Source organism: Heterodontus francisci, chromosome 21 (genome assembly GCF_036365525.1).
Source record: "Heterodontus francisci isolate sHetFra1 chromosome 21, sHetFra1.hap1, whole genome shotgun sequence".
Lineage (NCBI taxonomy): Eukaryota > Metazoa > Chordata > Chondrichthyes > Heterodontiformes > Heterodontidae > Heterodontus > Heterodontus francisci.
The window spans coordinates 30,863,511-30,891,491 of NC_090391.1; the positions used below are offsets into that span (position 1 = coordinate 30,863,511).

At 44.9% G+C, this 27,981-nt stretch overlaps 1 protein-coding gene across 1 annotated transcript; it reads left to right on the plus strand.

Moving 5' to 3' along the window:
* The first annotated feature begins 22,196 nt into the window (after positions 1-22,196).
* Positions 22,197-24,860, plus strand: LOC137381075 (neuropeptides capa receptor-like). The gene is made up of 2 exons (XM_068053465.1): positions 22,197-22,248; positions 23,941-24,860. The coding sequence occupies exons 1-2, from the start codon at positions 22,197-22,199 to the stop codon at positions 24,858-24,860; spliced, it is 972 nt and encodes a 323-aa protein (XP_067909566.1).
* The last annotated feature ends 3,121 nt before the right edge of the window (positions 24,861-27,981 follow it).

Consider the following 27,981-nt stretch of genomic DNA (forward strand, 5'->3'; position numbering starts at 1 on the left):
AGATTATTCCAACAGAGATGGACCAGGAGTGACAATCAAAGACTCGCTACAAAGGGAGGGAACATACGAGCATACGAATTACGAGCAGTAGGCCATTTGGCCCTTTGAGCTTACTGCGCCATTCAATTAGATCATAGCTGATCTGTTTATGTTTCAAATTCCACACTCCGATCTGCTCCAGGTAACCTTTTATTGCGTTGCCTAACAAGAATATATTGACCTCCGCCTTAAAAATATTCAGTAACCAATAACCCCGCGTCCACCACCATCTGAGGCAGAGAGTTCCAAAGTCGCACATGCCTTTGAAAGAAAGAAAAAAAATCTCCTCATCTCTGTCCTAAAATGGCGAACCCGAATTTTAAAACACTGCCCCATAGTTCTGGACTCACCCACAAGAGGATACATCGGTTCCACATCCACCTTGTGAAGACCGTTCAGGATCTTATATAATTAAATCAAGTCTCTCCTCACTCTTCTAAACTTCATTGAAAACATGTCCAGTCCATCCAATCTGTCCTCATAAGACAACAAGTTCATTCCAGGTACCAATCTGGCAAATCTGATCTAAACCGCCTCAAATGCATTTACATCCATCCTTAAGTTAGGAGACCAAATCTACACACAATATTCGAGATGTGGTCTCATACAATGCCCGGTATAACTGAAGCATGACATTCTGACTTTTATTTCCAATTTCTCTCGAAACAAAGGACAGCATTATATTAGCCTTCTTTGTTCGGGCTGCCCCTGCATACCAAGTTTTTGTGACTCATCCACCAGAACATGTAGAACCCTCTGCACCTCGGGATTTTGCTGTCGTTCTCCGTTTAATTAATACTCTTCCCTTTTTAAATCTTCCTGCCAAAGTGAACAACTGCACATTTTCCCACATTATACACCGTCTGCCAGATTTTTGGCCACTCACTCAAACTAGCTATATTGGTCTGTAAACTCGTTATTATCTCTTCACAACATGCATTACTACCTATATTTGCGTCTGCATATTTTGCATTATGCCATCATCCCCTCAACTAAATCTTTTTTATAAATTGTTAAACGTTGCCCACAACACAATCCCCTACGGGACTCTACTCATCACATCCTGAAACTCATAAAAGGCCCCATTCATGGATAGCATCTGTTTTCTGCCAGCCAGCTAATCTTCTATCCACGCTAACGTGTTACCTCCTACAGCATGAGCTCCTATTTTGTGCAATAACATTTAATATGGCAACTTGTCAAATGCCCTCTGGGAATCCAAGTACAGTACGTCAACGGACTCCCCTTTATCCGCAAAGCACGCTACACCTTCAAAGAACTCCAATAAATTCGTAAAATATGTTTTCGCTTTCTGAAAACAATGCCGATTGCCTTGAAGTTTTTAAAGTCCCCAGCTATAACCTCCTTAATGATCGATAATAACACCTTCCCCACGACAGACGACAAGCTAACCACGAGGCCACAGCAAACTTCTCAGATTGTCCCCAGCTTCTTGCTTCTCACAATTAAGAATGTATTCTGATTTATCTCTCTTTGATACAAGGAGAATGACCTCATAACTCCGCACATTAAATTCCATATGCCACAGTTTAACAAATCATTTAAACTATCGACAGACATTTGCACATTGTTATTTGCTTCTATACTATGTACTTAGTCGCTTAACGTAAGGTCATCAGCAAACTTAGATGAATGGCCCTCGAATCCTTAATTCAAGTTATATGGAAAAACAGTGAAAAGATGCGTCCCCAGTCCAAATCACTGGGAGACACCAATAATTACATCCTGCATTGGAGTGCTTTCTTCATTTAATCCAAATAGTTACATTAAACACCAGAGTATACAAGTATCTTATGTAACAATATAGAATCCGATCTTTAATAACACATCATATAAAATGATTCCAGTATGTGTATCTTTCATGAATAATTATTTAGTGGTTGTCTGCATAGAATGCAAAGATGAAAGGTATAATTAGTTTAAGCATTGTGAATAAACTACTGTATGTAGACATAATGAAAGTTGTTTGGCCTCATCGTGTTCACATCCCAGAAATAACCCAGGACATTGATATACTCAGGTAGGGTGGACCCTCATTCCCACAACTTGTCTATTAAATCTATCTAGAATACATTGAATAACCAGACCAGGTCAGTTCCACGACCTCTGATGGTCTGAAACCTGTTCTTAGAACGTTGGTGGGAACACACAGAGACTACTGTGTGTTCAGTTTTGTCCTCCGTATTTAAGGATGAATATAGATGCATTGAGAGAGGTTCAGAGAAGCTTCACTACCTGACTCCTGGTGTTGAAAGGGGCTGTGTTGCGCGGGAAGGTTGAATAGTTTTGACCTATGTACTTAAGAGTTTAGAGTTATGAGAGACAGATTAACTTATAAAATTCTGAGGAAGCTTCACAGGCGAATGGTGAGAGGATGATTGCCCTCAAGGGGGAATCTAGAACGAGGGGGTACAAGGGGCACATTTCAGGCGAAGCTGAGGAGTAATTTATTTTCTGTGAAGGGTAGCAATTACATGGGAACACGCCCACCTGCAAGTTCACCTCCAAGTCACATATTATCCCGACATTGAAATATATCGCCGTTCCTTCAATGTGGCTGTGTCAAACTCCTGGAACTCCCTTTCCAACAGCACTGTGGATGTCCCGACCTCTCGTAGACTGCAGCGGTTCAAGAGGCAGCTCACCACCAACTTGTCAAGGACAATTAGGGATGGGCAATACATGCTGGCCTGGCCAACGAAGCCCACATCCCATGACTGAATTAAAAAATAATAATAATAATAATAATAAATTAGCGGCGATGCACATGGTCTGGCCCTGTTTGATGGGACAGTGTCGTTTAAGCTTCATTCTTTACCGAACTTGAGCTCCACTTTTTATTTGTTCCGAATTGTTTAATAGGGCAATGCAGAGGTACGTTTGTTCTGTATTTAATGCTAGTCTGTCGCTGTTTCGTGTATTTGACGCAAAAGTGGTGAGGCTGATGGAGACGGTCCAGGTGACGAATTAATGTGAAACAGCACAGAGAGATTCATTACATAGTTCGTGTCCTCACTTTGGCAAACTGAGAATGCACAAACGCAATACAAAATGCAATACCGGTACATGTCTTCTATTTATGGTTCAATTCTGCCGTGTTTAAAAACATTTATCACCCACCACCCGCAAACCCCACCCCCCCCACCACACACACGCCCACTTCCTATTGCAACCCTATTACACACATCTTCTGTCTTACTTTGGCCTGATTTCTCAATCTCGATCCCTCTATCCATGTTTCCCTCTCTCGCTTCCTCTCCATTCCCTTCTCCCCCTCTCTCTTTCCCTCTCCCTATCTCTTACACTCCGTCTCTCTCTTCCTCTCATCTCCAGTTTCTTTCTTTCGCTTTCGTTCAACCCGTCGCTCTCTCTCTCTCTCTCTCACTCTCTCTCTGCTAGGTTTTATACATCTCGTGTGCATATCAATGTTACACATGTTTATCAAATTGGTATTTATAGCCAATACACAGGCTTATTAAGACGGTTAATTGTTAAATTTGACGGGATGCCTCATACATGGAATTAGAATGTTACAGTTAATTATTAAAACTAATTCACCAGCCCAAACACAGCGAGTTAAAAATATTATTAACTCTTAGTCTGGACATGATAACAATTACACAGTGTATAACACTTTAAAATTGGTCATCATAACCAATGCACACTGAATTAAGCTTGAATTCATTGTTCATTTGAATATGATAACAAGTACACAGGGGACTGATGTTGCACTTAATTGATATATTGTGTTTTATAACCAGTAACACGGGGACTCATGTCCTAGTGAACTGATGTATTAGGCTTGATGACCAGTACACAGGAGACTGATATTACCCTTGATTCCAACACTGGATTTGATAACCAGTACATAGGAGAATAATATTACAGTTAACTGTAACATGGTGCTTGGTGACAAGTGAACAGTGGAATGATGTCACAGTGAATTATAATATTAGCTTCGATAACCAATATGCAGCAGAATGATGTCATGGTGAATTGTTATACTTAGCCTGTTAATAAGTACCAAGGGCAATACGGTTACATTCAATTGATATATTGGATTTAATAAACGATTGTTAGAATTAATTGTTTTATTGAGTTTATTTACAGTACAGAAAGGAATGCTGTCACTGTTAATTGTAATATTGGTTTTCATAAGCAGTACACAGGGTAATGATATTACAGTTTATTGCTAAACTGGGCTTGATATACAGTACACAGCGGAATGATGTTACAGTTAATTGTTGCATTGTGTTTCAAACCGGTGCACGGGTATATGATGTTGCAGTTTATTGTTTTATTGGGTTTGATAACCAATACATAGCGGAACGTTTTTGCAGTTAATTATTAGATTTAGTTTGATAATCAGTCCACAAGAGAATGATGTTACAGTGAATTGTTATGTTGCACTTGACAACCAGTAAACAGTGGAAATATAGAATTTACAGAAGAGAAAGAACTGTGTTGTGCCAGCTCTCCAAAAAAAAAAACAATTTACCTTGGTCCACTTCCCCGTCTTCTCCCCATATCCCTGAACATTATTTCTTTGCAGATAACAATCCAATGCACCCTTAAATGCCTCTATTGAACCTGCCTCCGCCATAGTCTGAGGTAGAACATTCCAGATCCTAAACACTTACTGCATGGAAAATGTTTCTTGTCATGTCGTCATTGCTTATTTTTGTCAATTGCCTTAAAATTGTGTCTTCTCATTCTCGATCTGTCCATCAATGGGAACTTTTTTTTGTACCTACTCATCTCCAGGCAAAACAACCTCAAGTTCTCCGAGCTATCCACGTAACTGAAATTCCTAATAACTGGAACCATTCCAGTCAGTCTTTACTGCACTCTCTCTTAATGCCTTCACGCCTTCACAGCTCCAGTTGTGGCTGTAACTGTGTTCTTTACAAATTTAACATCACTTCCTTGTTTTTGTACTCTATGCCCCTGTTAAGGAAGCAGAGAATACGGTCTGGTCTATTATCCACTCTCTCAACCTAACATGCCACCTTCCATGATTTATACAAATAAACAACCAGGTCTCTCTGTTCCTGCACGCGCTTGAGAACTGCACCCTTTATTTTATATTTCCAATTTTGAAATTGTGCGCTGTATGTTCAGGTCTAGGTGATTAATACAGTTCAGGAATAGCAGGGCTCCAGACACCGACCATTGTGGAATTCCACTGCAAACCTTACCCCATTACAAAAATAACACCATTAACCTTTACTCTCTGTTTCCTGTCACTCAACCAATTTGTATCAAATATCATTACTGTCCATTTTATTCCATGAGTTACAACTTTGCTCACAAGTCTATTGTATCAAATGTTTTTTTTTCTTTGTAAGTGCAGGTACACCACATCAACAGCATTAACCTTATAATCCTTCTCTGTTACCGCATCCAGAAGAAAAAAACACATAGCTGACTGATACAAAACGAGTTTCCTTTACAAATCCGTGCCGGCTTTCCCGAATTTGCACAAGTGACCGTTAATTTTGTCCCAAATATCGTTTCTGGAAACGTGTGCACCACCGAAGTTAAACTGGCTGGCTTGCTGTTGTTGGGATTATCTTTTCACGCTGCTTTAAAATGGATGTAACTTTGACAATTCTCCAGTCCTTTATCCCCTGAGGCTAGAGAAGACTGGAAAATTATGGTCAGTGCCTTCTGAATTGCCACTCTACTTCCCTCAGTATCCTTGGATGCATCACATCAGGTCCTGGCGTCTTATTAACTTTAAATACAGCTAGCCTATCTAATGCATCATCCTTATCAACTTTAATCCCTTCAAATGTCTGAATTACGTCGTCTCTCACCAAGCCCTGCGCAGCATCTTCTTCGTTGGGAAAGACTGATGTAAATTTTTCATTTAATACCTCAGACATGCACCCTACATCCAAGTGCAAATCCCCTTTTTGGTCCATAATCGGGCCTACTCCAACTTTTACCACCATGTTAATGTTTTATGATCTAAAGAAGACTGTTGAATTACCTTTTATGTTTGCTGTCAGTTCGCTTTAAATACTCTTGCTTCTTTTACTTGTGTTTTTTTCACTTTCACTCTAAACCTTCTGTATTCCGCCTTGTTCTCAGTTGTATTATCCACCTGAGATTAATCCTGTGGCTACACTTCAAAAAGTATTGCATTGGCAGTAAAACCGGTTGGGATGACCACTGTGATGTGGAAGGCGCAACAGAATTGCTGGGCTTTATTTTATCTCAGGACTAGTGCCTTAAGGCCAGTACATAATATGAAAAGGAAAAAATAAAATGACGACAAGTTATTTTTTACACTAATTATTTCATCTAGTTTAATGCACAGTCGATTAAATTAAACCTTTACCTGCAATGAACCACTACATTGTGGAAGACAAAGCAGATTTTCCACAGCACCGAATTTCCACGCAACAAATTCACAAACTTTACACTTTGTTTGTGACGCACTCGATTTGTGACCAATCTGTGCTCTACAACATAGACCAGAATCAGAGAACTGTTTGCAGTTCTGGTCACCACATTGCATGAAGCATGTGGTCTAATTAGAAAGGATACAGATGAGATTTACACTGGATGCTGCAGGGACTGGAGAATTTTAGCAATGAGGAAAGAGAGGATCGACAGGACTGTTCTCTTTGGAACTCAGGAGGATGTGGGAAGCTTTAATCCAGCTGTAGACAATTATGAGGCTGCTAAATAGAATAGAGATGACATACCTATTACCCGTAACAAAGAGGTAAGGAATCTGGGGGATTGATTTAGAGTAATTGGCAGTAGGATTGGAGGGAAGATGACGGTGGAGGGGTTATAGAACATATTGGCTGAGATGCTAGTAGCTGTAGGCACCTTCATTTCATTTGAACATAAAGTAGTGATGCACCTGAAGGGCTGTAACCTACAGGACTACAATCAAAGAGCTGGAAAAATGTATGCGGTTAAATTGTTCCTTTCTTGTTTGGCACAGGCACTTTCTGCACCGTACATTTCAATGATTCTGTAATTCTATCATATTTTGTGTACTGTATTAATTTGAGGAGATGTATTACTTTGAGTTATTGTGCTAGTTTGAGCTATTACGGCTAGATACATTATCAATTGAAAGTAATGCATACATTGTACGTGCGTAAAAAGTTTGAATTGCTTTATTAACTAAGATTCTGCCTAATTCAAGGTGAATTATTCGTTTGAGAACTGTTTTTGCTCCAGATAATTGATTATTTCAGTTATTGTTTGATTAAGAGATGCTGCATCAGTTTGAATATCTCTGTCAGTTGGAGGATTGCTTTACATAGAGGGCAGGTATGAGTTGGAACTGATGCGTCACTTGAGGTGCACAATTTGTTTAAAGGACTTTATTAGTTTTATCTGTTCTATTAAATTGAGATGTTGTATCGCTTGTGGTGTTGCTTTGGTTGCAAATGCTGTATTAGTTGAATTTACCAATGCCGAGTCACAAAAACACTTTAATTTCTTAACTGAATGTCCACAGTTAAAGGGGACAGCCGCATACCATTGTGCAGTAGAGTAGCCCTGAGTAAGGCACCCAACATTTGGCATTTAATTACCGAATGCTCACACCCAAGAGAAGGACATCACTGAAACACCATGAGATCCAATGATAGGACTGATGGTATTTGAACGAACAACCTCATTGCTGGGAGAATGCAGATCTAAGTTTCATTAGTTAATTCATGTGAAATGCGTTGTCCGATGTATGGAGTTTTCAATTCAGTCTTAGACCACATATACTGTAGAAAAACACAGACTGAACTCGATGTCATAATTTGTGCCATTAAGAAACAGTTTAAATGATGTGGCAACCTCATTTTCCCATTGGAGATCCCACAGGGTATAAATTACAGGCTCTGAGAATGTATCGTCTTAGAGTTTAATGCAGCGAGACTAGGGGCAGCACAAAGAACAGATCACTTCACAAAGAAAATGTATGAAATATTAAACAGTATCGAGAAAATATATTGCCTGATTATTGCCATCATTGGTGTTCCTGGTAAGTTATTTTCGCCATTCAAATTACGTAAATATATGGTGAGCTGGTTTTTGGTTTTAATCTGTGACTATTAATAACACATGCTGACCTAATAGTCACCATCATAAAGACAAGTGATATATGGCATAATTTCGTTCAGTCAAATGTACCTCATTATCTTTGTGATTTTATTTCATTATCAAATTATAACACAAACACGTGTTTGTAACTCACAGGCTCTCAGAATTGACCAGTTTAGTGGAAAATCATGAACGGGACCTCAGTGAAGGCAACACTCTGTGTGAAAGTATTGGTAGGAATATTAATCAGTGTAAAATCATAGCCACCATGGTTTACTAACCGAAGTGGAGTACCTGATCTCAGTGACCATGTACCACTGCGAGTATCTGTCACTGAACAGTTGCACTGACTGTGGGTTACTAACCAGAGGGCAGCAGCTGATCCCAGTTGCCTTGCTTTACTGGGAGCATCTGTCACTGTAGAATGATACTGTGTGTGGATCACTAACCAGGGTGGAACACCTATTACCAGTGGCAATGCATTACTTTGAGTATCTGTCAGTGGGTTAATAACCGGAGAGGAACACCTAATCCCAGTGACCATGCATTACCAGGAGTGTTGGTTACTGTAGAACTGTAATGACTATGGTGAATAACCTGAGTGGAACAAGCTGGTTCTAGATTTAGATTTTTAGATACAGCACTGAAACACGCCCTTCGGGCCACCGAGACCGTGCCTACCATTAACCACCCATTTATACGAATCCAACACTAATCCCATATCCCTACCACATTCTCTTCTGTCCCTATATTCCCCTACCACCGATCTATACTAGGGGCAACTTATAATGGCCAATTTATGTTTCAACCTGCAATTCTTTTGGCTGTGGGAAGAAACCGGAGCACCAGGAGGAAACCCACGCAGACACAGGGAGAACTTGCAAACTCCACGCAGGCAGTATCCAGGATTGAACCCGGGTCGCTGGAGCTGTGAGGCTTTGGTGCTAACCACTGCGCCACTGTGCCACCCACTGTGCTGTTCTACTTTAAATCTTTTTTTAGTTGACTGTTGTCTCTACTCCATGGAGCTGCCTTAATGATTTATGAATGCAGTCAATTGCAAAGGTGAAGATTTTTGATGTTGCTTGAAGTTGTTTGGTTATAAGTTGATATTGTTCTATTTCCTATGGAACTGTACTAACTGAAACGGATATCCATTGCTTTCTGACAGGTAAGCAGCAGGATACCACTGTTACAGTATTCAGATCCTCTGTATAATAACTTATTCTTGCTCTGAGTATAGTTACTGGATTAACTTCAGTTATTTTAGTGTTAATTAATCTCCTTCACCCATCACGTTCCTGAGAATTGGTAGGTCATAAATGCTGAGTTTTATTATCTTGCTGTTATGCAGGTTGAATGCTCGGCTGTGGTTATTGAGTATTCCTCTTGTGTAACTGATTAATGTTTGTCCATCGATTTTTTTTCTGTACCTCAGAGACTCTACACATGTCACCTGCAGCGATCTTTGCCCTTAGCTTAGGGCGGTGTGCCACTCTGAGGAGAAATGCTTCAGTAGATAAAATGCATCAATATCTGCAATGCTATGAAATAACTGCTGACTCTTATTCTTTCTTTTGGGCCTTCTTATCTCGAGAGACAATGGATACGCGCCTGGAGGTGGTCAGTGGTTTGTGAAGCAGCGCCTGGAGTGGCTATAAAGGCCAATTCTGGAGTGACAGGCTCTTCCACAGGTGCTGCAGAGAAATTTGTTTGTTGCGGCTGTTGCACAGTTGGCTCTCCCCTTGCGCCTCTGTCTTTTTTCCTGCCAACTACTAAGTCTCTTCGACTCGCCACAATTTAGCCCTGTCTTTATGGCTGCCCGCCAGCTCTGGCGAACGCTGGCAACTGACTCCCACGACTTGTGATCAATGTCACACGATTTCATGTCGCGTTTGCAGACGTCTTTATAACGGAGACATGGACGGCCGGTGGGTCTGATACCAGTGGCGAGCTCGCTGTACAATGTGTCTTTGGGGATCCTGCCATCTTCCATGCGGCTCACATGGCCAAGCCATCTCAAGCGCCGCTGACTCAGTAGTGTGTATAAGCTGGGGGTGTTGGCCGCTTCAAGGACTTCTGTGTTGGAGATATAGTCCTGCCACCTGATGCCAAGTATTCTCCGAAGGCAGCGAAGATGGAATGAATTGAGACGTCGCTCTTGGCTGGCATACGTTGTCCAGGCCTCGCTGCCGTAGAGCAAGGTACTGAGGACACAGGCCTGATACACTCGGACTTTTGTGTTCCGTGTCAGTGCGCCATTTTCCCACACTCTCTTGGCCAGTCTGGACATAGCAGTGGAAGCCTTACCCATGCGCTTGTTGATTTCTGCATCTAGAGACAGGTTACTGGTGATAGTTGAGCCTAGGTAGGTGAACTCTTGAACCACTTCCAGAGCGTGGTCGCCAATATTGATGGATGGAGCATTTCTGACATCCTGCCCCATGATGTTCGTTTTCTTGAGGCTGATGGTTAGGCCAAATTCATTGCAGGCAGACGCAAACCTGTCGATGAGACTCTGCAGGCATTCTTCAGTGTGAGATGTTAAAGCAGCATCGTCAGCAAAGAGGAGTTCTCTGATGAGGACTTTCCGTACTTTGGACTTCGCTCTTAGACGGGCAAGGTTGAACAACCTGCCCCCTGATCTTGTGTGGAGGAAAATTCCTTCTTCAGAGGATTTGAACGCATGTGAAAGCAGCAGGGAGAAGAAAATCCCAAAAAGTGTGGGTGCGAGAACACAGCCCTGTTTCACACCACTCAGGATAGGAAAGGGCTCTGATGAGGAGCCACCATGTTGAATTGTGCCTTTCATATTGTCATGGAATGAGGTGATGATACTTAGTAGCTTTGGTGGACATCCGATCTTTTCTAGTAGTCTGAAGAGACCACGTCTGCTGACGAGGTCAAAGGCTTTGGTGAGATCAATGAAAGCAATGTAGAGGGGCATCTGTTGTTCACGGCATTTCTCCTGTATCTGACGAAGGGAGAACAGCATGTCAATAGTCGATCTCTCTGCACGAAAGCCACACTGTGCCTCAGGGTAGACGCGCTCGGCCAGCTTCTGGAGCCTGTTCAGAGCGACTCGAGCAAAGTCTTTCCCCACTATGCTGAGCAGGGAGATTCCACGGTAGTTGTTGCAGTCACCGCGGTCACCTTTGTTTTTATAGAGGGTGATGATGTTGGCATCGCGCATGTCCTGGGGTACTGCTCCCTCGTCCTAGCACAGGCATAGCAGTTCATGTAGTGCTGAGAGTATAGCAGGCTTGGCACTCTTGATTATTTCAGGGGTAATGCTGTCCTTCCCAGGGGCTTTTCCGCTGGCTAGGGAATCAATGGCATCACTGAGTTCCGATTTGGTTGGCTGTATGTCCAGCTCATCCATGACTGGTAGAGGCTGGGCTGCATTGAGGGCAGTCTCAGTGACAGCATTCTCCCTGGAGTACAGTTCTAGGTAGTGCTCAACCCAGCGGTCCATCTGTTTGCGTTGGTCAGTGATTATGTCCCCCGATTTAGATTTGAGGGGGGTGATCTTCTTGATGGTTGGCCCAAGAGCTCTCTTCATGCCATCATACATTCCTCTGATGTTTCCGGTGTCTGAGGCCAGCTGAATATGACTGCATAGGTGTTGCCAGTAGTCGTTTGCGCAACGCCTAGCTGTTCTTTGTGCAGTACTTCTGGCTGCTTTAAGTGCTGCGGATGTTAAATCGCTGGCGGCTTTCTTGTAGTTCAAAAGTGCAATGCGCTTAGCGGCTATGACAGGTTCCAGCTCTTCATTATGAGATTGAAACCAGTCTGCATTTCTCTTCGCACTTTTGCCGTAGGTGGTCAAAGCTGACTCATAGATGGCGTCTCTGATGTGGGCCCACTTGGTCTCAGCATCCCCTGTGGGAGTGTTTTGAAGGGCTGTTACAAGTGAATTTAGAAATTTTTGTAACAGCTGTGGATGAGAAATTCTGCTCGTGTTGATGCGCGGGTGGCCCTTCTGCTTGGAATGATGCAACTTCTTTGGTCTGAGTCTAACCTTGCTGCACACCAGGGAGTGGTCGGTGTCGCAGTCCGCACTGTGGAAGCTGCGTGTGATTTGAACACTGTTTAAGGCGGCTCGCCTTGTGACAATGAGGTCTAGCTGGTGCCAACGACGTGATCTTGGGTGCCTCCATGAAACCTGGTGACAGGGTTTAGTGTGAAAGAACGAGTTGGTGATGCAGAGGTTATGATAGGTACACAACTCAAGCAGTCTCTGCCCGTTCTCATTCATCCTTCCAACGCCATAGCGCCCAAGGCAGGAGGGCCATGAGTCATGGTCGGCCCCAACCCTGGCATTAAAGTCCCCCAGCAGGAATAGGTGTTCGGTGTTGGGGATGCTGCTAATGATGTTATGGAGTTGTTCATAGAACTGGTCTTTAGCTTCAGGTGCGGAGCAGAGTGTTGGAGCATAGATGCTGAGTAGGTGTACTGGACCAGAGGTGGTGAGCAGTCGGATGGACAGTATGCGTTCCGAGCCATTTGAGGGAGGCTCTATCATGCTGAGCAAGGAGTTTCTGATGGAGAAGCCCACTCCATGCTGTCTTGGTTCTTCAGGATCCCTGCCCTGCCAGAAGAAGGTGTAGTCTTGCTCTGCTAGAGAGCCACTCGCGGGGAGGCGAGTCTCCTGAAGTGCTGCAATGTCCACATTGAATCTACTGAGCTCGTTGTTAATGATGGCGGTCTTCCGAGAATCGTTGATTTGTGTAAGGTCTTCCGACAGGCCAGGACACATAGTTCTGACGTTCCAGCTTGCAAAGCGAAGGGCTGGTACCTTCTTTCCTTTTTTCATGTTGTTTGGTGCGGTGTATCAGTCCACCTTTCGGGCAATGATCCTGAGCTCCATGCACCCATTGAAGCAGGCAGACTGTGGCGGGACAGAACCTTATTGACCGGGGGCTGCCCGGTTTGAGGCGGGCGGTAGCTGTCCAGTGAGGTGCAATGACCTCTCCCACCGACAAAGGCAACCCGTGGCGCCCAGTTTCTACGCCAATTTATCTGGACTTATAACCCGTAACTGCTGCCTTCCGTGTTGTTTCAGTCGCTGTGAGGCAACTATGGAGTGACCTCTCCATGGCGCATGCCTGGGCAAAATTTATGGAGGTTGAGAGTTGCCCAGTCGTCAAAACCCCCCTCTCGGCCTTTCTGGTGGGGTCCAAAGGAGTGCAGGACACGACGTTTGGCACCAGTATGGCTGCAGGAACTGCCGGAAACATGCCAAAGGTGACACATGACCGCCTACGGGGTTCCGCTCCGGATTTTCTGTTAGGGTTTACTCCCTTAGCCTTGGTCTCTCCCGAGACGCCCCTACACAGGTGTAGGATGGTGCCGGTGGGAGGAGGGGATGCAAGGGGGAGGGGGAGAGGGAGGGGGTGGGGGGGGTGCAGGGGAAGGGGGTGCGGGGTGAAGATGGTGCGAGGGGGGGACGGGCTGGGACGGGGTTGTGAGGGGGTGAGCTGAGAGGGTGGAGCAGGGAAGGGGACGGGGGTGGGGGTGTGTGGAAGGGGAGTAAAGTGGGGGGGAGGGGGGGTGGAATCTGGTGCAGGTAATAAGCCATTTCCTCAGTGCCCACCATCGACGTCCGGAAAGCTCATCCACGTCCTTCGGGAGGTGAAGCATCATTTGGCAGACTTAGAGGTGGTTACATTTGCTAAGGGTTTTTTTTTTGCAGTGGTTTAAATAAAGGCATGCATCATTGCCGACAGTGCGCTGCAGATGCTCTCCGAGCCATCTCCCGCGGGCGCTTTGAAGTTGCGGCCGGGGGGGCCGTTCGTGGATGTTTTGGGTGTTCGGGGCACCTTTTCACAGGACTTCTCACGGGTCCCGCAGCTCCTTCTTCACCTCAATGGACTTACCGCATGCCGTGGCTGCAGACACTCTGGACTGTGAAGACAGCAGGATCGGAGATTAAAGTATCGGCAGCTGTGCTCGTCAGTTTCATCCGGATCAATTTCATTGAGAAAACAAAGAGCAGGTGTGGCTGGGGGAGGGCAGTGGGCCCAGGTAACATACACTAAACTAACTGTTAGCCTTTAGATAGGGCTAAAATGAACTGATTTAAAGAGCCAGGGGAATTTAAACAGTTTAAGAGGGCAGATTGGGGGAGAAAACGTTAGGGATGGGAGCAGATGGCCATGGATAGAGTTGAACAGCAAGGGAGCTTCCAGCCCAGGAGCCATCTTGAACCTTATTAATAATTACAATTCCAGAGAATTTTATAAAAGTTACAGCACAGTAACAAGTCATTCGGTGCAACTTTTTTATATCCGTCTCTATGCTGTGCATGCTTGACCATCTAGATCTATTGGTATGGCAAGGCAGAGGAGTGCGCTGTTAATTCAGTCCCACTTCTCCACATGTCACAACATCTTTAAAAACATGTCTCCCACTTACTGAAACAGGGAATGAGATGCATTATGTTTCTGCAGAATAGCGAGCTAGCCAGATTTGTTTACTGGACAACAAAGTTCACACTTTATTATAAAACAGGGCTTAAATAGTAATGAAGCAAAACAATATCATACAGATCTATCTTTTTAATCCAACATTTTTTTAAAGCCCCCTTTCTACCGTAACCAATTTTTTATGTCCTTTTTTTACTGTAGTCTCCTTACACTCACACACCCACATATACACCAGTTAACCGATTAAAAAAAAAACTCTATCACAGACAAAACAAAGCACACCCGGGCCGTTCAGTCGCTCACCCGTGGAGAAACGCAGCTGCACAAAATTGTCACATTGTCCAACCACCGAGAACAGGCAGACAGGTCACCGAGATCCCCCGGGACAGTTCTCGTCAGGGCATTTTGATAATTAATTTTTACCAGACTTTTTTTCAAATACACGAAATAAAATGAATCGACACCGTGGACTTTCCAGGGTCCTTTATGGGATTTCTAGGAATCAATCTGTCAGTTTTGACACTTCAACAGCACTTGATTTTACCTCGTTCCGGAAACTGACACACACAAACCCTGACACACAAACAGAAAACTTCTCAGTTTTTTGGGGTTTTTTGCCCATCCCAGGTGTTCTCTGTTGCTAAAACTCTTGTCCAACCAAAGGACCGAATGACACTTTTCTACCCCTGTTAGCAGGAATTTTGCTGTATGCCTAATGCGAGTCATGTGATAACTTTGTTGCCAATCCGGCTCCCTCAGTCCCCTGGATGGCTTCCATAAAAAAAAGTGTTCAAACATTCATTTAATTTAAATATAAACTCATTTAAAAATATTTTAACAAAAAAGAACCACTTTCATAACACCTCCCCCCTCGGAGGACGAAATACCATTTTAAATGTGTTTCATTGCAAAGTGTGGGGAAAAAAATGAAAACACAATTTCACACTCATTCTGATTCACTCCTTTCATTCAAGTAACTTGAACAAAGTTAGATTCTCGATAAAGCATCTGCAATTACATTATTTTTATCCACAATGTGGATAGCCCTTAAATGATAAGTTTGTAACAGTAAACTCCATTGGAATAGTCTGGCATTCTGGTTAACGTTTACTGCTAAAGGTTCCCAGGTTGTGATCAGTATATACCAGTGTCTCTCTGTAACTGTGGCGGACATAGAGTTCAATTTTTGTAACAGCCAATAATAGACAAAGGTTCCCTTTTCCGCTGTAGAATGTCTTTTTGAGGTCGATTTAGTCACGACCAAGTCGGTAGGAGTGCACTGTTAATTCAGTTCCACTTCCCTCCAGGTCACAATATATTTTAAAAATTCTGCTACTTCCTGAAACAGTCAATCAGATGCACTATGTTTCCCAGAATAGAATGCACGAACATGTTTCTTTACTGAACAACAAAATTAAAAGATTATCATAAAACACGTATTAACGAGTAATGAAGTAAAGGAATATCATGCATATTTTTTTTCAATCCAACATTAAATGTTTAATTAGTCTCCTTTCCACCTTACCCAAATCATAAAGTCCCCTTTTACGTTATCGCTTCGCACTCACACTTGCGCATTCGGTTAGTTGAAAAAAAATGATTTTCATATCAGAGCTTTATTACAGACGCAAAACACACCCAGGCCGATCATTTGCCTACCTCTGAAACAAAAAGAGGAGACATGCCGCACAAAACTGGCACACAATCCAACATCCAACATCCAAGCACATGCAGAAAAGCCATCGAGATCCCTCTGAGACAGCTGTCTTTAAGCAGCATTGAGAATCATTTTTAGCACGGGTTCTTCAAATGCAGCAAACGAGATGAATCGACACAATGGAGTTCATATGACCCTTCATGGAATTTCTGGAAAGCGAGCTTTGTTGTGGTCATCTGTCCTTTTCTGACACTTCAGCAGCGCTTGATTCTATCTCCTTCAAATGGTAAAATCACACTCACAGGCAAACAACCATAAAGCGTGTTAATTTTCTGCCCATTCCAGATGTTATCTGTTAATACTGGCCTTGTCCTGTCAAAGGAGAGCTTGTCAGATGAACCAGCAAGAAGGAGCGGCTGCCTATCTGATGCCAGAAGTTTGGGAACCACAGACCCGGGAGGGGTGTCCAAAACACAGGGATGACAAATCCCAAATAGAGCGGGATTGTCCTATTGTGAGGACTGCTCCAAATCTTGTGAAGTGCGGTGTCCGAGCGATAAATTTGCGGAGCAGTGTTCCTTACTCCTTTCATAGAATGTGGGCATCTCTGGAAAGCTTTTGTCGCCCATCCTTAATTGCACTTGAGAAGGTGGTGGTGACTTGCCTTCTTGAATTACTGCAACCATCTGGTCCGAATACAATCTCTGTGCCGGAAGGAAGGGAGCTCCAGGACTTCGATCCAGCAATGGTGAAGGAATAGCGATATATTTCCATGTCAGGATGGGGTGTCACTTGGAGGGGAACTTGCAGGTGGTGATGTTCCCATGCTTCTGTTGCCTTTGGCTTTCTAGGTGGCAAAGGTTCTAGTTTGGGAGGTGCTGTCGAAGGAGGGTTGGTGAGTTGTTGTATGGCATCGTGAAAATGGTACACACTGCTGACACGGTGCATCAGTGGCGGAGGGAGTAAATGTTTAAGCCAGTAGATGGGATGCCGATCAATAGGACTGCTTTGTGTAGGATTGTGTTTCCTGGGAGTTTTTGGAGCTTCACCATCCAGGCAAGTGAGATACTTGCATCACACTACTGACTTGTACCTTGTGGTTGATGGTGCACAATTTTGGGAGTCAGGAGGTGGGTTAGTCGGCCAGTAATTCGCAATCTCTAATCTGCTCTTTAAACCACAGCATTTATATGGCTACTCCAGTTCAGTTTCTGGTCATTGGTAACACTCAGCATGTTGGTAATGGGAGATTCTTAGAGCATAACGCTACGAAGATCAGGAGAAGATGGCTAGATTTCCTCATCTTGGAATCCACCATTGTCTGGTAACAGTGTGGCGTCAATGATACACGCCATTTGTCATTCAAAGCCTCGAGGTTGTAAAGTTTTACTGCATATAGATTTCTTCATGATCTGAGGAGATGCAAGACAGCGTGAAGGGAGTTCAGTCCCCACCACTGCTATGGTTCAGACTGCACAGGAGTGTCCAATCCCAGACAGGGTGGAAGGTGTTAATTACCAAGACTGCAGTGGGTCAGATTGTGGGAAGGGCCCAATCTCAGACTGGGTGTAGGGAATCCAATCTCAACACTGTGGGTGTTCAGATTGTTAGTTGTGACCAATCCTGGCCAGCGTGGACTGTGTCCAATCCATGATACTGCAGTGGTTCATATTGTGGGGGGGTTTCCACTCCCCGATAGGGAGGACGTTGTCCAATCTCTGACTCTGCGGTCATTCTGATCGTGTGAGCTTTCTAATACTGGACAGGGTGGAGGTGAACAATCCCAAACACTGCAGTAGGTGTGATAGCGTGGAATGTCCAATCGCAGGCAACGTGGAAGGAGTCATAGAGTCGTACAGCATAGAAACAGGCCCTTCAGCCCACCGCGTCCACCCCGACCAGAATGCTTATTTATAATAATCTCACCTGCCTGCATTAATTCCACGTCTCTCTATGCCTTGCTCATTCAAGTACCTGTCCAGATGCCTCTTAAATTTCGCTACTGTCCCTGCTTCCACCACCTCCTCAGGCAGCTCATTCCAGATACCCACTATTCTTTGTGTGAAAAATTTACCCCTTTGATCCCCTTTAAACCTCCTCCCTCTCACCTTAAATCTATGCCCTTCTAGTTGTAGTCACCCCTACCATGGGAAACATACTGTGAATATCAACCCTATATCTGCCTCTCATCATTTTATATACCTCTGTCATGTCCCCTCTCACCCTCCTTTGCTCCAGGGAAAGCAGATCCAGCCCAACCAATCGCTCTTTATAACTCAAGGCCTCCAAACAAGGCAACATCCTTGTGAATCTTTTCTGCACCCTCTCTAGCTTAATCACATCTTTCCTGTAGTGCGACGACCATAACTGCACACAGTACTCCAAATGCAGCCGAACCAACGTTATGTACAACTGTAACATGACGTGCCAACTCTTGTACTCAATGCCTCGGCCTATGAAGGCAAGCATGCCATACGCCTTCTTCACCACGCTGTCTAACTGTGTTGCCACTTTCAGGTTACTATGTACTACCTCTTGAGTAGAGCAAGGTCTCTCTGCTCAACAACACTCCGCAGGGCCCTGCCATTCACTGTATATGTCCTGCCCTGTTTTAACTTCCCAAAATGCATTACTTCACACTTGTCTGCGTTACATTCCACTTGCCACTGCCTTGCCCACTTTCCCAGTTGATCTCTGTCCTGTTGTAACCTTAGACAACCTTCTTCACTGTCCACTATACCACCAATGTTGGTGTCATCTGCAAACTTATTAATCATGCCCCTTACATTCACATCCAAGTCATTAATATAGATGAGAAACAACAGAGGGCCCAGCACCGATCCCTGTGGCACACCACTGGCTACTGGCATCTAATCTGAAAAGCAACCCTCCTCTGCCACCCTCTGCCTTATATCACCAAGACAATTTTGTATCCAATTGGCTAGCTCACCCTGGATCCCATGTGTTCGAAGCTTCTGGACCAGCCTACATGCGGGACATTGTCAAAGGCCTTGCTAAAGTCCATATAGACAACGTCCATCGCCCAGCCCTCGTCAATCTTCTTGGTCACCTCCTCGGAGAACTCAATCAAATTTGTGAGACATGATTTCCCACACACAACGCCATGCTGGCTATCCCGAATCAGTGGCGCAGTGGTTAGCACCGCAGCCTCACAGCTCCAGCGACCCGGTTTCAATTCTGGGTACTGCCTGTGTGGAGTTTGCAAGTTCTCCCTGTGTCTGCGTGGGTTTCCTCCGGGTGCTCCGGTTTCCTCCCACATGCCAAAGACTTGCAGGTTGATAGGTAAACTGGCCATTAGCAATTGCCCCTAGTATAGGTAGGTGGTAGGGAAATATAGGAACAGGTGGGGATGTGGTAGGAATATGGAATTAGCGTAGGATTAGTATAAATGGCTGGTTGATGGTCGGCACAGACCTACCACAGGTGGGTCGAAGGGCCTGTTTCAGTGCTGTATCTCTAAACTAAGCAGATGCATATAAATCCTGTCTCTCGGTATCCCTTCCAATAACTTTACTGATGTAAGGCTCACCGGCCTGTCGTTCCCTGGCTTATCCCTGCTGCCCTTCTTAAATGCAGGCACAACATTAGCTATCCTCCAGTCTTCCTGTACCTCGCCCGTGGCTAACGATGATGCAAAATCTATACCAGGGCCCCAGCAATCTCCTCCCTTTCTTCCCATATCACCCTAGGATACACCTGGTCAGGCCCTGGGATTTATCCACCTTAATGCACTTCAAAACCTCCAACACCTCCTCCTTTATAATGTTGATATGCTCCAGGATATAGGTGTTCCCTCCCTTGAACTCATTCGCTTCCATTACCTTCTCCACGTAAAATATGGACCAGAAAGATTCATTTAAGACCTCGCCCATTTCCCGCGGCTCCACGCATAGATTGCCACATGATCCTTAAGGGGACCTAATCTCTGCCTCGTCACCTTTTTACTCTTAATATACTTAAAGAATCTTTTAGGATTCTCCTTTATCTTATCTGCCTGGGAAATCTCATGGCCCTTTTTCGCCCTCCTAATTTCCTTCTTAAGTGTAGTCCTACATCCCCTATATTCCTCAAGGGACTCGCTTGATCCCAGCTGCCTGTACCTGACATAAGCCTCCTTCTTTGTCCTTCTTTGTCCTGACCAGACCCTCAATATCCCTCATCAACCAAGGTTCCCTAAACTTTCTAGCCTTGCCCTTCCATCTAACAGGAACATGCAGACCCTGAACTCTTCCTATCTCACTTTTAAAAGCCTCCCACCTGTTAGACGTCCCTTTACCTGTAAACAGCCTCTCCCATTCAACTTTTGAGAGCTCCTGTCTAATGTCATCGAAATTAGCCTTCCCCAATTTAGGACTTCAACGTGTGGACCATTCCTATCCTTTTTGATAACTATCTTGAAGCTAATAGAGTTATGGTCACTGTACGCAAAGTGCTGCCCCACTGGCACATCAACCACCTGCCCATCCTCTTGTCATAAGAGGAGGTCGACTGTAGCTCCTTCTCTGGTAGGGCCATCCACATACTGTTTCAGAAAACTATCCTGGACACTCTTAACAAATTCTTCCCCAACTGATCCCTTAGCACTAAGGCAATTCTAGTCAATATTACGGAAGTTAAAATCACCTCCTATTACAACCCTAAAATTCCTACACCTATCTGTGATTTCCCTAAATATATGCTCCTCCACTTCCCTCTGACTATTGCGGGCAGGGCTATAGTATAATCCCATCAAAGTGATCACCCCTTTCTTATTTCTAAGTTCTACCCATATGGCTTCGCTGGACATTCCCGCCGGGATATCATCTCTAAGTACTGCCGTGATGTCCTCCCTAATCAACAGTGCAACGTCCCCTCCTCTCTTAACTCCACCTCGGTAACACCGGAAAGAAAGGTGCCCTGGAACATGGAGCTGCCAGTCCTGCCTATCCCTCAACCACATTTCCATAATAGCTATAATATCACAATCCCATGTACTGATCCATGCTCTGAGTTCATCTGCCTTACCTGTATGGCTTCTTGCATTAAAGTAAATGCAGTTAGCCTACCAGACCTTCCACGCTCCCTGCCCTGTCCCTGCCCCGCCTACTTACTGGACTTGCTTGCTTTAACCTCTACATTTGCCTCAACTATCTCATCTGAGAGACTACTACTTGGTGTCCCACCCACCCCCCCCCCCCACCCTCTGCAAGAATAGTTTAAACCCTCCCGAGTAGTGCTAGCAAATCTCCCTGCAACGATATTGGTCCGATTCCCGTTTAGATGCAACCTGTCCTTCTTGTACCGATCACCTCTGCACCAGAAAATGATCCAAATAGCTGAAGCCCTCCCGCCTACACCAGCTCTTTGCCACACATTCATTTTCCTGATCCTTCTATTCCTACCCTCACTAGCACGTGGTACAGGGAGTAAACCTAAGAGTACAACCCTGGAGGTCCTGCTTTTTGACCTTCTACCTAACTCCCTATATTCACTTTGCAGGACCTCATCTCTTTTTTTGCCTATGTCGTTAGCACCAATATGGACGACGACCTATGGCTGCTCATCCTCCCCTTTCAGAATGTCCTGCAGCCGCTCGGATACATCCTTGACCCTAGCACCAGGGAGGCAACATGCCATCCTGGAGTCTCGTTTGTGGCCACAGAAGCGCCTGTCTGCACACCTGACGATAGAATCCCCTATCACTATAACTTTACCAACCCTTTTCATCCCCTGCTGTGCAGCAGAGACCTCCGTGGTGCCACAAACGTGGCTGTTGCTGCTTTCCCCCGGGAGGTCATCCCGGGAGAGTATCCAAAGAGGTATATCTGTTTTGGAGGGGGATGGCCACAGGGGACTCCTGCATTAACTGCCTATGCCTATTTCTCCGTCTGGTGGTCACCCATCTCTTTTCTGCCTGTGCAGCCATTACCTGCGGTGTGACCACCTCACTAAACGTGCTATCCACGACATCCTCAACATCGCCGATGCTCCAGACTGAATCCACCCGCAGCTCCAGCTCCGTAATTCGGGTAGCCAGTAGCTGAAGATGGATACACTTCCTGCACACATGGTCGATTTCCCATATAACGCAGGAGGAACACATCACGGGACTGAGCTCTCCTGACATGACTTGCCCTTAGGTTAATTTGTTATCTCTTAATTTAAAAAATACGAGTTAGAATAGGGGCCTTGTTCTACCCGCTTCAATCTAAAGTACTTTAAAAAAAAAAGACTTCAGTAATAGTCACCTCATCACCAGAGATTTTATTTTCAACAAAAAAGCTTACTCCTTTTTTTTTAATATTCTAACAGCTTCTACTCAACAATCAATCAACTTGCAGCTCTCCTATGATATTACTGTTTTTTTTTCAAAACTCAGGCGCGTTGCCGCTGCTCTTTTTAAACATCACTCGTCTCACTCAGTCTCCTTCTTTACCGCTGCCCCTGCTCTTCTTAAACACCACTGGTGTCACTCAGGCTCCTTCTTTCCCGTTGTCGCTGCTCTTTTTAAACAACGCTGGTCTCGCTCAGTCTCCTTCTTTCCCGCTGCTGCTCTTTTTAAACAACGTTGGTCTCACTCAGTCTCCTTCTTTCCGCTGTCGCTGCTCTTTTTAAACACCTTTTTTCTCACTCAGTACCACTCTTTCTCGCTGTCGCTGCTCTTTTTAAACAACGCTGCTCTCACTCGGTCTCCCAGGATGTCCAAACCCCGACACTGCAGAGAGTCAGATTGTAGGGAATGGCCAATTCCACGCAGTGTTGAGGGAGTCCAATCTCCGATACTGTGGTGGATCAGAATGTGGAAAATCTATAATCCCAGACAGGCTGGACGGAGACCAATCCCCGATATTCTGGTGGTTTAGATTGCGGGGAATGTCCAATCACAGACCGGCTGTTGGGAGACTAATCCCCGATTCTCTGGTCGTTTGGACTGCGGGGAATATCCAACCCCAGATAGGGTGGAGGTAGTCCAATCCCTGATACACCAGAGGTTTAGATTGCGGAGAATGTACAACCCCAGGCAGGCTGGAGGGAGACCATTCCCCGATACTCTGGTGGTTTAGACTGCAGGAAATATACAATATCAGACCGGCTGTAGGGAGACAAATCCCTGATACTCTGGTGGTTTAAATTCCGGGGAATGTCCAATCCCAGATAGGGTGGAGGGAGACCAATTCGCGATTTTCTGGTGGTTTAGATGATGGGGAATGTCCAATTCCAGACAGAGTGGAGGGAGACCAATCCCCGATACTCTTGTGGGTTAGGTAGCGTGGAATATCCAATCAAAGACAAGGTGAATGGAGTCCAATCCCAGACATTCTGGTGGTTCAGATTGTGGGGGATTTCCATTCCAAGACTGGGTGGAGGGAGAGCAATGCATCCCAGGTGAATTTGTGCTGGGGTTCAGATCTAATGGGGAAAGCTGGGTATTCAGAATAACCTGCGAATCACGTGAAATTTGAGGCTGGTGGCTTCAATCATATAGTTAATACGCTGACCTGCCTCCTGAAAGCACTCGGTTCATTGCTCCTTGTCCTGCCTCTGTTAAAACTGGGAAGTAGGGCTCTTAGAGGCGGGGTCAGATCCCTGGATGAGATTCTTTATCCTCTGACCCGCACTCAATGCACTTGTTTGTGGTATGTAAATACTGCCCTTAGTGTCTGAGTTAGACTCGGAGCTTGTTTGATCATTAATGTCAAGGATCATTTTTCTTTCTGTCTCTTACAGCTAATTTACTGGCGATTGTGATCCTGTCCTGGGGAAAGTGCGGCCTTTCAACCTGCACCACTCGCTACCTAGTGACGATGGCAAGAGCGGATCTGCTTTTCATTATCACGAGGGTGATACTGTGGACTATCGGTTATTATTATTTCCCGCCACCTTACCTAAACATCCCTTCTGTGTGTCGTGTTATCGCTTTCCTGTGTCATGCAGCCACAGACTGTTCTGTCTGGTTCACAGTTGCTTTCACTTTTGATCGATTTGTGCTCATCTGTTCCCAGAAGCTGAAAGCAAAATATTGCACTGAGAAAACTGCAGTTGTGGTTTTAGCAACAACCTGCATTCGACTCTGTCTCAAAAACATTCCCTTTTATTTTGCACATGACCCTGGAGAGAAAACCGACAATGTACCATGGGGCTGTTATACAAAGCCAAGCTATTTTAGTGAGCCCGGATGGGTGAGATTTGATTGGTTTGATAAGGTTTTAGCCCCATTACTCCCATTTGCTTTAATTCTGTTACTCAATGCTCTGACAGTCAGGCACATTTTAGTGGCCAGTCGAGTCCGTGAGGGACTCAGGTGTCAGAGCAAGGGAGCGAATTGCAGTGACCCAGAAATGGAGAGCAGAAGGAAGTCTGCGATATTACTCTTTACCATATCTGTCAACTTCATACTTCTGTGGTTGGTATATTTCATAGATTTCTTATTTTATAACATTACAGGAAGAGATCCTGGGGTTTACAACGATTCAGAATTTAGTTCTACAAGTTGGATTTATGCTGCTGAGTTTAAGTTGCTGCACAAACACATTTATTTATGGCGCTACTCAGTCCAGGTTCAGAGAACAGGTCAAGAGTGTGGTGAAATATCCGGTGATATTAATTATTCAATTAATGAAAGGACAAAACAACAGATAGGAATCTAGAGGCGGTTCCCAGTAAGTTCATCAATGAATGTAATATTTACTCCACGAGATGACGGACAGCTGGATAACACGAAATGCACAAATGACACGGGGAGTTGGGGTGTATGGCGTTGAAGATTGGGGGAGGTGGAAAGTTGGGGCGGGGCGTGGGGGGGTATGCATCAGAGCGTCCACTTCAGGACAGCAGAGGGAACAGCAGCCAATGAATTGTCTCCGCAGGTTTGTTTCTCCGCGTCTGCTCAGAAAGTAAAGCTTGGACCAACAAATGCTGAATGTTGCAGAGGCTGGACATCTTCCCTTGCTAGTTTCTTATTGTTGTTTGTTTTACTTTTGGAACCTTAATTGATTCCATCCCCCTTCCATTTCCCCCACTGGTCATTTCCATCTCTCACTGTCACACTCACCCACACCACAGCACCCCCTGCCCCCGTTTCTCCCCTCCCCCCACCCCGATCCCTGATTCAATCTGTATGAGTGAGAGTTTTGGGCGGGGATATCGTACACATGTTGAGGAAGTGGGGATGCGCTCAGCATAGGAGCTGACAGTCAGATCTGCAGCTTGGCGGCTGCACAGTCAGAGCTGGTTGAGTCTCATCCTGGCTCCCATCTCAGCTGATATTGTTCACAGTTCAGTCCACTTAGATACTGCCCCTCTATCGTGGAACTATCTGTCAATACTCCTCTCAAAAGAAAAAAAATAAAAAAGCCCTTGAAGCTTCTGTCCTTGTAAAATACTGCCCGATCTCCAACTTCAGTTTCCTCTCCAAAGTCTTTGAATGTGTTATCGTCTGCCATATCCATGCTGAACTTTCCCTACAATCAGGATTCAGTCCCTGCCTCAGTACTGAAACGGCTCATATCAAAGTCACAAATGACCTTCAATGTTACTTTGGCAACGGTAGACAATCCGTCCTCTCCCTTCTTGGCTGGTCTGCAGCCTTTGGCGCATTTTACCACAACATCCTCTTCGAATGCCTCCCCAATATCATTCAGCTGTGTGGTACTGATCGTGCCTTGTTTTATTCCTATCTATCTGATCTTAGCCAGAGGGCCACCTGAAATGGCTTTGCTTTCCATTTGAGCAACTGTCCTTTGCCCCTCCTATTTTTCATCAGCATGCTGCTCCTCGGCGACATCATCCAAAAACAAATCAGTGCACATTTGTACATTGGTTGAGGGAAGGGCATGATTGGCAACTAAATATCCCAGGATATCGATGCTTCAGGCGGGATAGAGAGGGAGGTAAAAGGGGTGGAGGAGTTGCATTACTGGTCAAAGAGGATATCACAGCTGTGCTGAAGGAGGGCACTATGGAGGACTCGAGCAGTGAGGCAATATGGACAGAACTCAGAAATAGGAAGGGTGCGGTAACAATGTTGGGGCTGCACTACAGGCCTCCCAACAGCGAGCGTGAGATAGAGGTACAACTATGTAAACAGATTATGGAAAGATGTAGGAGCAACAGGGTGGTGGTGATAGGAGATTTTAATTTTCCCAACATTGACTGGGATTCGCTTAGTGTTAGAGGTCCAGATGGAGCAGAATTTGTAAGGAGCATCCAGGAAGGTTTTCTAGAGCAGTATGTAAATAGTCCAACTCGGGAAGGGGCCATACTGGACCTGGTGTTGGGGAATGAGCCCGGCCAGGTTGTTGAAGTTTCAGTAGGGGACTACTTTGAGAATAGTGATCACAATTCCGTAAGCTTTAAAATACTCATGGACAAAGACGAGAGTGGTCCTAAAGGAAGAGTGCTAAATTGGCGGAAGGCCAACTATACCAAAATTCGGCAGGAGCTGGGAAATGTAGATTGGGAGCAGCTGTTTGAAGGTAAATCCACATGTGATATGTGGGAGGCTTTTAAAGAGAGGTTGATTAGCGTTCAGGAGAGACATGTTCCTGTGAAAATGAGGGATAGAAATGGCAAGATTAGGGAACCATGGATGACAGGTGAAATTGTGAGACTAGCTAAGAGGAAAAAGGAAGCATACATAAGGTGTAGGCGGCTGATGAAAGACGAAGCTTTGAAAGAATATCGGGAATGTAGGACCAATCTGAAACGAGGAATTAAGAGGGCAAAAAGGGGTCATGAAATATCTTTAGCAAACAGGGTTAAGGAAAATCCCAAAGCCTTTTATTCATATATAAGGAGAAAGAGGGTAACTAGAGAAAGGATTGGCCCACTGAAGGACAAAGGAGGAATGTTATGCTTGGACTCAGAGAAAATGGGTGAGATTCTAAACGAGTACTTTGCATCGGTATTCACCGAGGAGAGGGACATGACGGATGTTGAGGTTAGGAACAGATGTTTGATTACTCTAGGTCAAGTCGGCATAAGGAGGGAGGAAGTGTTGGGTATTCTAAAGGGTATTAAGGTGGACAAGTCCCCAGGTCCGGATGGGATCTATCCCAGGTTACTGAGGGAAGCGAGAGAGGAAATAGCTGGGGCCTTAACAGATATCTTTGCAGCATCCTTAAACACGGGTGAGGTCCCGGAGGACTGGAGAATTGCTAATGTTGTCCCCTTGTTTAGGAAGGGTAGCAGGGATAATCCAGGTAATTATAGACCGGTGAGCCTGACGTCAGTGGTAGGGAAGCTGCTGGAGAAGATACTGAGGTATAGGATCCAGTCCCATTTGGAAGAAAATGGGCTTATCAGTGATAGGCAACATAGTTTTGTGCAGGGAAGGTCATGTCTTACCAACTTAATAGAATTCTTTGAGGAAGTGACAAAGTTGATTGATGAGGGAAGGGCTGTCGATGCCATATACATGGACTTCAGTAAGGCGTTTGATAAGGTTCCCCATGGCAGGCTGATGTAGAAAGTGAAGGCGCTTGGGGTCCAAGGTGTACAAGCTAGATGGATAAAGAACTGGCTGGGCAACAGGAGACAGAGAGTAGCAGTAGAGGGGAGTTTCTCAAAATGGAGACGTGTGACCAGTGGTGTTCCACAGGGATCCGTGCTGGGACCACTGTTGTTTGTGATATACATTAATGATTTGGAGGAAAGTATAGGTGGACTGATTAGCAAGTTTGCAGACGACACTAAGATTGGTGGAGTAGCAGATAGTGAAGGGGACTGTCAGAGAATACAGCAGAATATAGATAGATTAGAGAGTTGGGC